The sequence below is a fragment of the Alligator sinensis genome, unplaced genomic scaffold (assembly GCF_000455745.1).
Source record: "Alligator sinensis unplaced genomic scaffold, ASM45574v1 scaffold276_1, whole genome shotgun sequence".
Lineage (NCBI taxonomy): Eukaryota > Metazoa > Chordata > Crocodylia > Alligatoridae > Alligator > Alligator sinensis.
Window position 1 is genome coordinate 18,969 of NW_005842432.1, and position 15,283 is coordinate 34,251.

The 15,283-nt window shown below is 39.0% G+C and overlaps 1 protein-coding gene across 1 annotated transcript in view; it reads left to right on the forward strand.

The window, feature by feature from the left end:
- Nucleotides 1-2,526: 2,526 nt before the first annotated feature.
- The window catches only part of LOC102372075 (dedicator of cytokinesis protein 1), a gene marked incomplete at its 5' end in the record, with an annotated part of 257,236 nt that continues 244,479 nt past the window's right edge, over nucleotides 2,527-15,283 (forward strand). The window contains one exon of the mRNA XM_006030253.3: nucleotides 2,527-2,628. Within this exon, the coding sequence (XP_006030315.1) occupies nucleotides 2,527-2,628 (102 nt within the window). The remainder of the gene's footprint in view (nucleotides 2,629-15,283) is intronic.

Consider the following 15,283-nt stretch of genomic DNA (forward strand, 5'->3'; position numbering starts at 1 on the left):
TTTAAAATAAACTTCCATATTTTATATGGAAATATAACATTTAACTATAAGGCATTAACCTTTCATGTGTCCTTTCTAACTCTTAGTGTGCTAATTAATAAGATTTTTTTTGTAATTATCTTTCTCTCCAATGACTCATCTTCTTTCCTTGCTTATCAGCATAGTCATGGCAATTCCCACAGACAAACTCTGTTCTGTAATTCCCACAGACAAACTCTGTTCTGTTGCAAAGAGAGGATTATGATCTCTTGGCAAGAGTTAGAGGAATTGGAATATGAAGGAGAGGGTTTATGTTGACAAACATTAATCTTCAGTAATTAGTCATTTTAAGAGGAAAGGGTGCTACAAATATAAGTGAAAGATAAATTCATTTAAGCTTAACTTCATTCCTAAATGTTGATCTATCTGAGAACTGCATGTTTAAATGCAAAAGGTTTTACCATTTTCCCATGTTAGTCTTTCATTCAAATACAAGGTTAGCATAATCTATTCCCTGGGTACAAAATTCATCTCTCATTTGTTGTCATTCTTCTTAATGATTTAAATTACTGAACAAATAGATTGAGACTAGCATAAATATGTAATCAAAGCTATTAAACAGGTGAAGAAAATACTCCATGTTACAAAGAAACAAAAGTAAGATGTGTACTGATGGATTCATTTGTAAAGGCCATGATGAAGTGAAGTATTGAAATACATGTTTAACTTTATTTACTTGAGTGCACGTAAGACTGCATAATTGTGTTTGAAGGACTAATTCCAAAAGAATGGATTTAAAAAAAAATAGTTATGTGGTGGTTCAGTTTGTGAAGCTGCATGTAGGAAAAACAAATGCTTTTCTTCTTCAGCTTTCCTGGATTTATATGAACTGTGTACAAGGGTCTGTTGGGAAAGACAGAGACAGTGGTATCTTCAGTCTGGCTTCCATGCCTCAAATACACCATGTTTATTCTCAGATGGGATCAGTATAAGAAACAGGCTGATTATGTACTGGAGATCATCTCCAGTTTTTACACCCTTTCTCAGTGTCTTTTTTTTTTTTTTTACATGCATATTACCTGATCTCTTTTTTGATAATCGATATTTTTACATTTCTGTTTCTCCATGGAAGTCCCTCTTTATGTAAATTTTCTTCTAGATAGTGTTATGTTTGTATATCAATCCTTGGCTCATTTAGAAGAGAATAGCTATAAAGGGTCTTTGAAATTGCAACATAGCTGGATCAGCTGGTTTTTCTCTGTGCATATTTATATATTTTACACACATCACAATTCTAGACAAATATGTTTGTTTGTATAGCACAGAAAAGGCAGTAAGACTATAGACATTCCTTCCCCAAAGCCAAACTCAGCTAAGTAGACAAGATCCACTAATCAAGAGGAAGGGCATGCAGAAAACCCATGCAAGGAGTTTGTCCAGTTGATTTACATGAGTGTGTGTGGGGTTCGTACACAAAGCAGACCTGTTACCTAGCTTGGGACTTAATCTCAGTTCCTTGAACTTGTGTAGCAATGAAGGTTTAGATGACAAGGAACAAAGGCCTGAAACACAAAATTTTTTTTTTTTCTGGATTAAGTTTAGAAGGAAACTGATTGAAAATACTCTCTCTTGTGTTTTTGTCTTTGTTCAACGTTCAAATAGAACTTACATAAACCTTTGTATCAAATACAAATATTGGAACTATCTATGAAAGATTAAATTAAAATATTGTGTAAGGGGGATATAGAAATCAAAGAGCATTACAATTAATTGTTTCCTTTGATTTCCAAGAATAAACAGAAAAGACTGATTTGTTGCTTCATTAAAAATCGATCAAAAAATGTATGCTCTATTTTACCATTAACGTATTTTTATCTCCTACTACAATTTTAGCAGGCAGTAATATACTAAGTACTACGAGTACTTCAGTATTGAGTTTGAAAAATGCCATCTTTTCCCTTCATTCTGGGTTTAAAGGTCTCTGTTTTGCCTAATCAATTTTGTGGTATTGTTTGCGTTTTAATTCAACATTGCACTACATAAACCTTCCTATTTTTGTTTGGTTAGAATACAAGACTTTTTTGTTTTGAAATGACTCATGACATTCATACAATATATTTTGTAATAATTTGTAAAGAGATTTCATCAAACTATAGTGGCTTAACTGAATGTGGATCTCAAACTAAGTGTGATGTCTCCTTGGTAACAATGTTTGTTATGGTTTAAAAGTCTTAAAAATATATTTACAATTCTTTGCGTCTGAAATATAGTTTAAAAATTGCAGAGAGTTGAAGTACCTGAAACAAATGAATGTTTTATATAGTCATATGTTTGTATCATAGGTGTTTCTTTTGTCCTCTTAAAAGCGTGTATGTGCCCGAGTTGGGGGAATCTTGGATTTTTACTAACCACATATTATTGATAAACTATTGTTTTAATTATTTTGCTTTGAATGCTCCATTTTTTGACTCACCATTATGAGACCACAATGATGATAATGTTTTAGTAGTAGGTATCACACCCATTTATTTTTTTGTTTGTTAATAGGGAAATTTTGTTGCATGCATGACTGCCATTTTAAGGCAAATGGAAGACTACCACTATGCTCATTTAATCAAGACTTTTGGGAAGATGAGGTCAGATGTTGTGGTAAGTTTAATTTTGGCATGCTTATCTTCTATAATATTTGTCTTTGTTTCTGTTAGTATTTGTTAAATGAAATCACAGAGCTGAAAAAGAGTGCTTGTGCAGGTAACATGACTTGATACAAAATGACAAATGAAGCATTCTAATTTTTATACTTTATGAATACAAAAGAGAGAAATCAAGTTTATTATACTAGATAATAAGGGGCCTTCCTATATATGGTGACCATACATACTGATTTGGCCAGGACAGCCTAGATTCCATAGGCTGGTCCTGCCTGGTTGGTCAAAAGTCCCAGGCCAGAGTCTGGCAGGGAGGTGGAGTGGCATGGTGCACCAGGAGGGCAGGCACTGCTGACACTGTACGGGGCCAAGGAATGTAGGGACTTCAGATAAGGCATCTTATGGTGACCATGTGTCAACCTGCCTTGCTCCTGCACAGTGGCAGCAGTGCCTGCCCACCCACCTGCCTTGTGCACCATGCCACTCCACCTTCCTGCTGGACTCTGGCCCATGGTTTTGACCAAGTGGTTGGGACCGGCTTACGGAATCTGTAACTGTCCCGGTCAAACTGGGATGTATGGTCACCCTATTCATACCCCAGAACTTGTCAGTATCCCTTTTCCCATCTATACACTTGGTCCAATAAAAGATACCACTCCCAAAGTCCTTGCCTTGTAGATGTCCCAACTGAATCTCTCCTTTGATTTATTTATTTTTTTTAATTACCCTTTATTTGTGGATCTATTTTCAAAATGTATACAGGACATTTTAAACTTATAGATTAATTATATCAATTTCTAATTATCAATAATGATTCAAAATCATATTTTTCTTTAATCGTTGGAATTCAGGCTATGATACAACTTAATTAGAGCATAATAGGAGGGAGTTTTATAGCTAAGGAGATAGGTCTCTAATGACCTGGAACTATTATTGCCATATGGCAAGTGCATGTTGCAAGTAGCAACCAAACTTGTTGGCTGGGATCCATCAATTAGCAAATGACCTGAAGTCTGATCATCTGTGTTATATTACAGATTCTGTTACCTAGGGACTCTAGGTTTCTGTGTCAGAGCATTTTAAACAGTTTTCTGATATGCTCTAATCTTGAGAACAGCCTCTATTTACTGGAGAGTTTTAGATACAAAAAAGAAAGAGAAATAGGTTTCTTTATTTGTGTAATTTCAGTGTTGTATAATTTAAAATGCTTGCCTGTGGTTTTATTGTAGCCAGATGGGAACAAGGGTAGTGCTTTTTTGATATAACAATGAATTCATCTTTTTTGCAATAGAAGTAATTTTGATGTATTATAATTATTAAGGGTTTCTTTTTCTTTTCTTTTTTCTTGTTTTGAAAAAATAGAAAAGGAAAAAACATAAAGAGCTTACTATATGTTATTCACTAATTACTTGCCCATTTTACTTAGGATAATAGTAAGGATTAATTTATGACCTATCCATAAGCATGGGAAAGATCTACAAAGCAACTTGTGATTAGTTGAATGATTTTTGATGTTGTTCCATGTACAGAGCATGGGAAGAGTTAAGAAATGTTGATGACAGGAATGTCTAAAGCCGCCTCTATTTTTCAAAGGCCTAGTTGGCTAATTCTCAGTTGCCGGGAGAAGCCTTGCTCCATTCGGGATTAACAGCTCTGAACCTTTTACTGCAGCTAGTTTCTTTCAAAAGCAGAGCCAATACTAAATGTCATGTCTTGCAGAAAGAAAAAGAAAGAAATGGGACTAAGTTGCCCTGGTTTAGTTTGTACTTACTGTTGGCTAATTGTGGGCACAGTTACTATGTGTGTTGTTTTGCATTAATTACCACACCCTTATTTAAGCCAAGATTTACTAATAGCACAAGCAACACATTTCAATCTCTGGGCACCCTGGTTTGGGTGTTGGGAAGGTATATTATTAATTATAATAGATCATTTTCTTTCTTTAATGATAGATCCTGGTCTTCAAATGAAAGGCAGGCATACCATGTTCTAGATAATCATATTTAGATCAATGGAGGTAATAGAGGTAGTTTTCATAGATTCATAGATGTTTGGGTCAGAAGGGACCTCAAGAGATCATCGAGTCCGACCCCCTGCATAGGCAGGAAAGAGTGCTGGGTCTAGATGACCCCAGCTAGATGCATATCCAACCTCCTCTTGAAGACCCCCAGGGTAGGGGAGAGCACCACCTCCCTTGGGAGCCCATTCCAGACCCTGGCCACTCGAACTGTGAAGAAGTTCTTCCTAATGTCCAATCTAAATCTGCTCTCTGCTAGCTTGTAGCCATTATTTCTTGTAGTACAGGGGTTGGCAACATATGACCTGTGGGCTGGATCTGGCCTGTGGAGCCACTGAATCTGCCTGGCAGAGCTGGAAAGCATTGCCTCTGCCTATGTCTGTGCTGGGGCTGGGTGTTGAGGAGCTTCCCTAGGACCAGGCAGTGGGAAACTGCACCAGCATCACACAGCTTCCAGGTAATGGGGAACTGAGCCAGGGCTTGGGCAGCTTCCAGCTGCATGCAGGAGGCAGAGGATAGAGAAGGGAGCAGGAAGAATCAGTGCAGTGCAGATGCAGCTTTCAGCTGTCCAGCCTTGGCACAACTCCCTTCAGGCTGGAAGCTGAGCTCATACCCCAGCTGGCAAGTGAGGAGCTGGGACAAGTAGTGCCAGCGCAGCTCCCAGGCCCTCACATGGGTGCAGGCAAACCCCTTCACTCATGACTGGCCACCAAAACTATCTAGCTCGCGCCAGACTGAAGCTGGATTGTTCCAGCCCATAGCTTGAAACGGTTTCTGGTCCCTCTTTTAGCATATAAAAATTGCTTAAACTAAATAGTAATCCAGTTTTAAGATGATAAAAAACTTGATATTTTTAAAGAATGCATACTAATCTGTTCCTTCTCCCACTGGGTTTTGCATGGTCAAATTGAAAAGCACTTCTCTTATAATATGTCAATTAAACATACTATACAGATATACTTATGGATAAAATAAGACTTTGATTATTTTGGTGCAATATTAAATGCTTATTCAAAATGGAAAGGAATAATTTCCCCAGTGGGTCTTCCTTCTTCTCAGTGGGAAATCAATTTAGTGAACTAGGTTGATCTCCTTTTGAAAAAAGAGGTCATTTATGGTTTTTGAAATGATGTTAAATAATCAAACTATAGTCAGGAGGTTGAAGAATTTGTGATCTATATACTATGCTGCCCTATCACATAATAACAGTCCCCTTCTTTTTCAATTTCTGCTGTGTCTTGACCTCATATTATGCCTATTGAATGTGGTCTTGGATTTAATAGCAGAAATTCTTCTGTAGTCTAGTCTAAAATTCTTATCTTAGATCAGCTCTGTATTATGGGCTTGCATTATAATAGACCATTTTTTCACTTTTACAGCTTCTTTGAATTGCTTATAAACTAGTAGATGTTCTAGTACAAATCTTGCTGTCATCAGTTTTGAGACATACTTTTTGTCTTGAATTAAAATGTTGCCTCTCTTGAATTACTTTAACGTTGCTCTTGATTTGTAAACGATAATTTATGCTAATAACAGTAATATATATGGTAATCTGGTAACAAATGTCTAATATGTTAACAGTAAATTATTATATGTTAAATTAACATTAAAACATAAATTATACGATTGGATGTGTAATGATAATGGATTGTAATTCCCCTGCCAAAAGGGAAACTAGTAAAATTATTGTTTAGTAACTGTAACGAATAAACTGGTTAGTTTTTTAATATGAACAATACCTAATAGAGTTATCAGCACAAAATTACAGCATACAAATCAATAACAAAAATGTTCCTTATCCTTTTTTTTACACATCTAATAGTGCTTTATTTAAACTGTGTCACTTTCTCTTCAGTGGAAAGCATTTATGTTGTATTTTAGTGAGAGGGAAAACTAATTATTTTCATTAAAATGGTACTTGTTTGGCTGTGTTAGGATGGACACTTGAGTACACCTTGACATCTAGCTTTGAGATTCCATTCTTTTTTATATTTTTGTTAATTTTTAAGATGCATTATTCAGTAATTAATATTGAAATCAGGTTTCAGATTTAATAACAGTAGAATTACCTGCCATGCTCAGTGCCAACAGCTTTTATTGCCTGATTGTGTTCCTAATACATAAGACTCCTTGTTTTGGCTTCTTCCTGTGGTTAACATAACATAAGGCTATGTCCCCGAGTGTGGACTTGCCAGAAGGCTCTTAACCCTTAACTTTTGGGGTACAGGGAGGGCAATATGATAATTTTATAGGGGCCCTTTGACTCACATTTGTAATTTTGGAGGTTATAAAAGATTAAAAGATGCCTTAATCACAGTCTATACATTTTGACATGTGAACATAATTTCTGGTAGCACAAAGGCATAAAAAGTCCTGCAATTAGAAATTAAAGCTAGATGAATTTATATATGAAATAGAGAGGTAGTTATACTCCGTACCTTTTCTTGTTTAAAAAAAAATACAGTATTTGAGTAAGGATAATTCATAGGTGAAACAGTTTAACTCAAACTCTGGTTTCTTCTCCATCATAAAAAGCTTTTTTACGTTAAGATTGGATATGTCTCTAAAAATATGCTATAGCTGAACCAGAAGTTTGGGGTTTGAGGCAGAAATGCTTGACAAAATGTTATGGCCTGTATTAGGCAGAAGGTCAGATTTAGATGATCACAATGGTTCCTTCTGGCCTTAAAATCTTTTCAAAGACAGCCTAGGGCAGCAGAGTCCCTTCTTGTACTTGTCTAAACGATCTGAACTCTGCTCAGATGAAGCTTTTTCTTCTAAAAGAGGGGAAGATCTTTCTCATTTACCAACATACCTTTTCCTGAGGGAGAATCGTCTGAGAGGAGTGAGATTATTTCTAATGTTAACATCTTTGACTTCTTCCTTGTACATGATACCTTTAATTCAAGGTTGAAACCTTATACAGTTTTGGATGGTAGCAAAGTTTATGCCAAAGTGGACTGTGGGAGTGCTACTGAGTATTCCTTCCAAGGTCCTTTGTGCCCTCTGTAGATGGAAGCATTCAGCCAATACTTGAAAGGGAGTTGGTTTCAGTTGCACAACCCCCAGCTGCTCTGATCATATGAAACATGTATATTCAGATCTCGAGATTTCTTTGCAGACTGTTGTCTGAGTGAAAAGGTGACCAAACGCTCAGCCCACATGCCAGACCAATGCAGAACACGAGAGCAGGTCATGTTCAGCGTGTGAAGAGCTCATGATCATGAGGCTGACCAGCTCGTGATCTGACAGCCTTAACAAATCAGGAGCTGCAGGAGAAGCGTGACTGCCTGGTCAGCAGACGCTCTTAACTGTAAATCAGCAGCTTCCTCCGATTGGCTGAAGAGTTTATAAAAGGGACAGCGCGCTAAAGCGCAGGGTCCCGGGTTCCACACAAGCCCTTGGATAGGACTGATCACCCTGTCCAGGAATCCGTGTCCCCATGGCCGAATAGTACGAATAGTCATACGAATATTCTCACTCGGGCTATTATTTCACCGAATAGTGAGCTCTCCATCCGCACGTACATCGGAAAAAGCAATTGCTATCTCCTACCTGTCATCTTTAACTACTGCTTCACCACTGTCGTTTTGTTGTGTAACCACTGTTGAAATCTTACTGTAAGTAAACGTTAAGTTCAATTTTACTATCTTCCAACTGAGTCAGTGTCCCTTTCATCCCCGGCCTGTCCATAAGGCGGGTTGGTCATCCACCCGCCCCCCGGTTCAACTGGTAAACTGCCTGGTGAGTGCTGCGGTTACTAACAACTGTGAACCATGTGGAAAACTGAGCTCCATAATAATGTTCCAAATTCCATTTCTAATCCCATTCCCTTCCATCTTCCTTTCTGCAAGCATTCCATCCTCCCAGCTTTAGTGTGAGGAGCTGGGGTAGGAAAGGAGGGTGTATTAGGTCTGCACAGTCTTTTTGATAACCTCAGCTCTGATTGTTGATTGTTTTATCCTAGAATTGGGGTTTTGTGATTTTTAAGCCATATATAGACATTCAAAAGTGTGTAGATGTTCAAACTTTTCTTCCCAGAGAAAAAATAGCCACTCTGGGAGGAAAAATAACCTAGGAGCAATCAGGGTTAAATTGCTCCCAAGAGTATTTCTTCTGGGAGACTGAACATCTATACATACACTTTCCCCTTGTGCCCTAGCCAACCCCTATGCAGCAAGCTGAGCCGGGTCGGAGCAGCCCCAGGCTGGCAGGCTGACCTCCTTGGGCCCCCTGCCAGCTGGCGCTTCTCTGACCTGGCTCAACATGCTGCAGTCCTGGGTGCATGTTCAAACAGCGTGTCTGGGAGCAATAAACTCCAACCCAACATGTTCTGGAGTTTATTGCTATTCATTAATAGCATGCACAGATGCTCCTAGTAAGTATCAAAGTTCCACCCAAGCCTAAATGGCTTATTAGGTTAGTCTTAACTCTTTAAGACATAACATTTTTCTGTAGGCAGCAGCACACAAGGAAGGGATGTGGATAACATTGGGTCCAGTCACCGTTGAAAAAAAGCCTTTTAGGCTTTTCTGTATGTTTGGATTGCTATAGGCTCTATGCAAAGACACTTTCATGAGACAGACCCATTGAGGTTAGAGAACGATTTGCTGGATAATTAGAGATTTTTAATAGTTCCATATTAGGTATTGCATTTTCTTTATAATTTTTACTACATGGATGAGTAAATTAGTACTTCAGCAGCTCTCCTCTGTGTTTTATACCAAAGATAATGAACGTCGTTTGCCTTACTTTGACGTCTGTCTGTCTGTCTGTCTGTGTGTACAAAGGCAGGAACACATGTTCATTTTATGCAGCTTTGGAAAACGTAGTTGTCAGTGTTTAGATTTTAAGTGAGGTAGGATATCTTTTTTAAGGCAAACAAAAATTGTGTATTTGCTACTATTTTGCTATTGGAGTTGAAATTTTAATAACACACTTTCACTTTACTCATGAGATTTTAGTGATTTAAACTTCCAATAGAAAACCAAGCACCTTTGCTATATTGTTTTGAAAAGGTCATGCAGAGAGAGGCAAGCCAAAGCAAAGGATACACTGCTTTGACAAAGGGAAGTTGTACATGTTTTTTGGAAAAGGTGCATCACCTGGCACATGTTGCTGACCTTCTATGATGCTTTATGGAAACAATAAACCTTTTTTATTAAATATTAATCCTGTAAAGAACACAATCCCCTTATGAGGGGTTCCAATGATATATTTGAGCTACAAATTACATTGTTGTAAAGTTCTTTGCACATTATTTAAAAATGATTTGTCTGTTGTTTGCATTGTACTTTTTTTCTAATATGTATACTTATTGTGTTTAAATGCATCAAGCAAACCTATTATAATACAAGGGTTTGTGCAGCATGTGCATTTACAGTCCACAGTTCATCTCCATCTTTCCTTTCCACCTCTTCATTATCTTGCTAATTTATAACAAGGTTTCAAAAGAGATGCTGCTATTGCTTTCAGAACCGTGCTGTGCTCAGCTGTTTGGAGGTGGTATGTATATAGCCATTTGTTCTTTGTACCCCTGCCACAGCCAAACAGCTGACTGTAGTGTGCCCAGCAGCAGATCTTCTTAAAGCCAACTACAGCTCAGCTAAAGGAGGACAGATGGAAGAAGGAAGGATGGAGAAGGGGGATGGAAAAGAGAGGGAAGTTCAAGTAGTAGGAGAAAGGGGAAAGGGAGAAGGATGCAGTGAAGCTTCTCATTGAACTGCTTAGTCGGGGTCTGCGAAGTGGTCCCTATTTGATTTGGATTTAGATTCAGCCCAAATCAGGGACAGTGATTTGATTAGTTAATTTGGATCACTGTCCCCGATTCAATTAGGCTGAATCCGAATCTGAAGATTCGATGCTGATGCAGAGAATCAGAGATTCGGACATAGACACAGCTTTAAATGTTTTTTCTACGTACATCGAGGTACCAGCGCAGCTTGGGAGCGCTGTGATGCCGGGGCGTAGGGAGCATCCCACAGCAGTGTGGGGGGACCTCCACGTGCTCGGCAGTGAACCCAGTGTGCACAGTGTGTGGACTTCTGGGTCCACTGAGGAGTGCACGGGCCCTTCCTCCCCCTCAGCTTGGTGATCGGCTGCAGGGGAACCCCAGGTGCCCCCCCAACTCAGGAGGCACCAGTCGTCAAGCTGGGGGGGCCCGGAGGGGGCCCCCAACGTGTTCCCTGGTGGACCTGGAAGTGGACTAGAAGTACTTCTGGTCCACTTCTGGGTCTGCTGCCAAGCGCTCTGGGGAGCCCCCTGCGCTTCTATGGGATATTCCATGAGCCCCAGCATTGCAGCATTCACAAGCCGCCTGCTACCTAGAGGTATGTAGAAAAAAACATTTAAAGCTGTATCTTATGTCCGAATTGCCAAATCTTTCCGAATCTCTCCAAATCCATTCAGAGGGTTCCTGTTTGATTCGGAGAGGTTAAAGGGTCGATTCAGATTCAGAGATTTGGCCACCAAATCAGGCTGAATCTCCGCCGAATCGAATCAGGGACCGAAGCTTTACACAGCCCTAGTGCTTAGTTCATTATTTACATACTTCATAATCCATTTTATAGGTCGCTAGTATAAAACATCATTCAAAATGGACTTTGTATGAATTATAATAGCCTTCTACAGTATTTTAGACAATTAATATTTCTTTGGAGGATACAACCATCTTCCTTGGAATCCACTAGTTTGGGAAGATTGTATCAGCTGCTTCTTAAATAAGCAAAGCAAGCAGCTGAATCCTGTGTGATTTTTAGATGAGTATTTCAGTTAATAGTCGCTGACTTGCATGGTAATTAAAAATTCCCCTAGCTACATGGCTCATGATCTGCCTCACCAAGGTCATTAAGGGCCTCCCTCGGGCCTGTTGCCTGCACTGACCTTCGTTGCTGGTGAATTCCTCTTCCTTGAAACTCAGCATCAGCTTCTGATCTGATTCATTCTGCCTCCCGAGTCCACTTTGGATGCAAACCTAATACCCCATCTCTTTTTTTCTCTGTTTGCGGAGCCTACTTAAAGAATCTGGGGAGGCAACAGCTGCTAACTGTTTTCCATCATTTGGAGGCATATTAGGTTTGGTAAGGATGCAACAGGAACTAATGTATTTTTTTCTCTAAAGAAAATCAGGTTGGGCTTTGTTTCTCAAAGAAAATGTAGTGATTTGTGTAGCATAACTTGATTTTTTTTTTTTCCCCTTAGCCTATGTAAATCTTATTGTCTGGAGAATTCAACATCACATCTACAGTTCCCTTCCAGGAAATGTAATTACCTGTTAGGTTAATTTAAAATATTTCACTTGAAATCCGAAGCAGCGACCCAGGACTGCTGGGAGTGAGAGGTGCCTTTCAGAGCTGCTTTTTGGTTAACCATCGCTGTCTGAGGGTGAAGCTCACAGAATATTTCAGTGGAGTTTAGGATTACCTGATCTAACTCGAGCATCAGAAATAGTGTAGACACAGTGGAATGGAGCTCAGTGCAAGGTAATTTACCTTACTGAGAAGCTTTAAATGAGCAAATACAAAAAGTTCTACAGGGGTGTAGGTTGCAGTAGTGTTGGTCTAAGGACATAGAATGCACAGCGGAAATCTATTAATCTATAAATCAATCTCTGCTTGTTACTTTGAAACCCTCCCTAAAACTTTAAGATTTTATTTTTTCTTGTCATGCAGGGAAGGGGAAAGCTTTACTTTTTATAAAGGTCTAAGCACATCTGTTTTCTCTTCAAGCTTCTCGTCCTTATAAGTTGGCAGGTGTGGAGCCCACGTGCCATCTGCTTGCTAGAACAGAGCCCTGGGGAAGCTTGGGGTGTCAGTATATAGCATTAGAAGCTGCTGATTCATTTTGTCATACAGGATGCTGGAGAAGGTAGTTGTCTGTCATCTAAAATCCCCCTCTCATTGATTTCCCGTGCATCTTGTGTTTTGTAGATGGTTTCAAATTATTTTATTACGCCTGGGGATTTACTGGAGAACTTTTGGAAAATCACAGGCATGAGAACAGTAGTCTGAGATACACAGGTTATAGTGTTTAGGGATCTGAGGTGTAGAAAGAGATGGTTCCTTTTGTGTTACCACCCACCCAAACTACGAGACAGAGTCCCTTTCTCCTTAGCTAAATGAAAGGTCAGTTGTCAAGAAGACCCATCTTCTGGGAGTTCTTCTTGTTCCTTCCTCCTTGTCATAAACATGAAGCTCATTGGTGCCATTTTGAGGGCTACAGAACTTCCTATGCCCAGTGGCATATTAATTGGGTATCTTGGGTAAAGCAAGGTCAGGGTTTGCATAACTTGCTGCTTTACTTTTTCATTATCCTTTGGTTACAGTTGGAACAGTTTTGCACTGGTTCAGAGGACTGGGGAATGTGTCTTTCCTTAAGTCTCAGAGGAAACTGTATGAACTATGATTTTAAAAATCTGGATTATTGCTCAGAATACAAGCTGAACTGGTACAAAATCATCTCCTTTAGGAAGTATAAACTGCCAGGAGAACATTAATTTAAGTACTGTATATACAGAAGGGTTGTATTTCAAAATCTTCATTCAAGAAATGGTATAGTCTGATGCCTGTGAAAGTAGGGCTATTAACGTGTAAATGTCAGTAGATTAAAAAAGTATGGCTGATTCAGTCAATTAGTACAAATCATACATTACACCACCTTCATGGTCAGTAAAGTATGCAAGTTGATCAGCAAAATGCGTGAAAATTCATCTGCCACTGCATGCAGCTTGATCAGTTAAGTGTGCAAAAACTGAACAGCCGAAGCATGCAGCACAACTAATAAAGTATGAAATGGAATCTGCTATAAGAAATCAAGAAAGCATGGATCTGCCTTCATAAAATGTTCACAAAGATAAACTCTATGGAACCAAATCTACCTTCATTCATATGGGTACAACTCCCATTGAAATCTCAATTATAAGGCTATGAAGCAAGGTCAGGAAAAAAATCAACCACCTCATGCAGTAGAAAAAACTGCAGTTAAATGAAAGAAATATTACATGATGCTTAATCAGCAAAATATGCAACACGGTCATTAAAAGTATGTAGCTCTTTGACAAAGGCTATATGAAAAATTAGCAGTTTGCAGTTTGATCACTAAAGTGCAAATACATTTTACTGAGCTACAGAAGTACGTGCCTGGAATGCATTTTGCCTTATGCAACAGTAGCATCTCATTAGCCACTAGCAGTTCCAAATTTTAACTCAATTCTTTTAGTGTCAAAATGTCGTCTTTTGCGGATGCATTCAAAGGGGATGATTTTGGGGAAGGATTACATGGTAATTATTTAATTATTCTAGTGGCTGTTCTCTACAACATATTTTCTGTGGATGCTGATAGGCCTCTTTAGCTGTACTTAAAAATGATTCAGCCACTACACTTAAATATGATTCAGCAGATTGAATAAAAAAAACAAGAAACAAAGACTATCCTCCTTTGATAGCTGCAGAATGCTGCATTAGGCATCTTAAGCCAATCATCCGTTTCTCCAGCTCCTACCTCAGTGTATACTAAATGTGCATGCTTAGGGACTCTTCTTGGATAAGATCTTTCTTGGCTAGCTAATAGCCGTACTCTGACAAAATCCAGAGAGATATTCTGTATCCACGAAATATGCATTTCTTCTACTATTCTGTAAGGCAGAGCTTTCCAAACTGTGTGCCGCGACACATTAGTGTGTCGGCGGCAGTGTGTAGGTGTGTCGCGCGAAATGCAGAAAATTTTGCGGAAGGGCACCGCGGAGCTCCCTTACTCACGTCTGCTTCCCTTGGTCCCTCCCCCGGAACTGAATTACTGTGTCGTGAAATGATGCATGTCTAAAAAGTGTGTCACCAACATGAAAAGTTTGGAAAGCTCTGCTGTAAGGTAATAACCCATCCCTGGGGTATAGGGAAGTCCCTGACTCATGTCAATAGTGAACTTATCAGTCAGGGTAAATATTTAATAGGACAGTGAATCAGAAAGATGAAACTGAACCATGGTACAAAATCTTGTAAGCCTTCAGATAAAGGGCTGGATGGGGGACAATGTCTTGGATAGAGAGACAAATGCGTATCATTTTCCCCGTTTTTTGTAGAAATTGAACATTTTGAAGTTTGTGTTTTGTATATGGTCCCTGTAAGCCCCAGCCCAGGAAAAATGTCCTAATACTGTCCTGGGACAGCTAAGACAACTGTGTGAGAAATAATAAGTGCAGTAGAGCTGGGTGGGAATGCACTGACTTGGAAGAAGAGCTTTCCCATATTCTGCAGTTTTGTTACATGAATATGAAAAATAAATATGGCATTACTGTACCCCAAATTAAACTTTCCATGATAAATTTACATTAAGCTTTGCATTATAAATTGCAAAACATTTCTGATTTCTAATTAAAGTAACAAACTGCCTTATTCGATCAAGAGGCAAGGGTTTTGGTGGGTGAACGGAGGTTTTGAAGTAAATGCATTCTTCTTCAGATGTCTACTGCATTGAATGCCAAAGCTTACCTAAGTCTATCCCAACCACGTACATGGGCCAAAAAAAAAAATCATCTCACCTTACTTCTCACATATTTCTGAGACTCGGAGATTCATAGATGCTAGGGTTGGAAGGGACCTCAACAGATCATTGAGTCTGAACCCCTGTCTAGGCAGGAAACAGT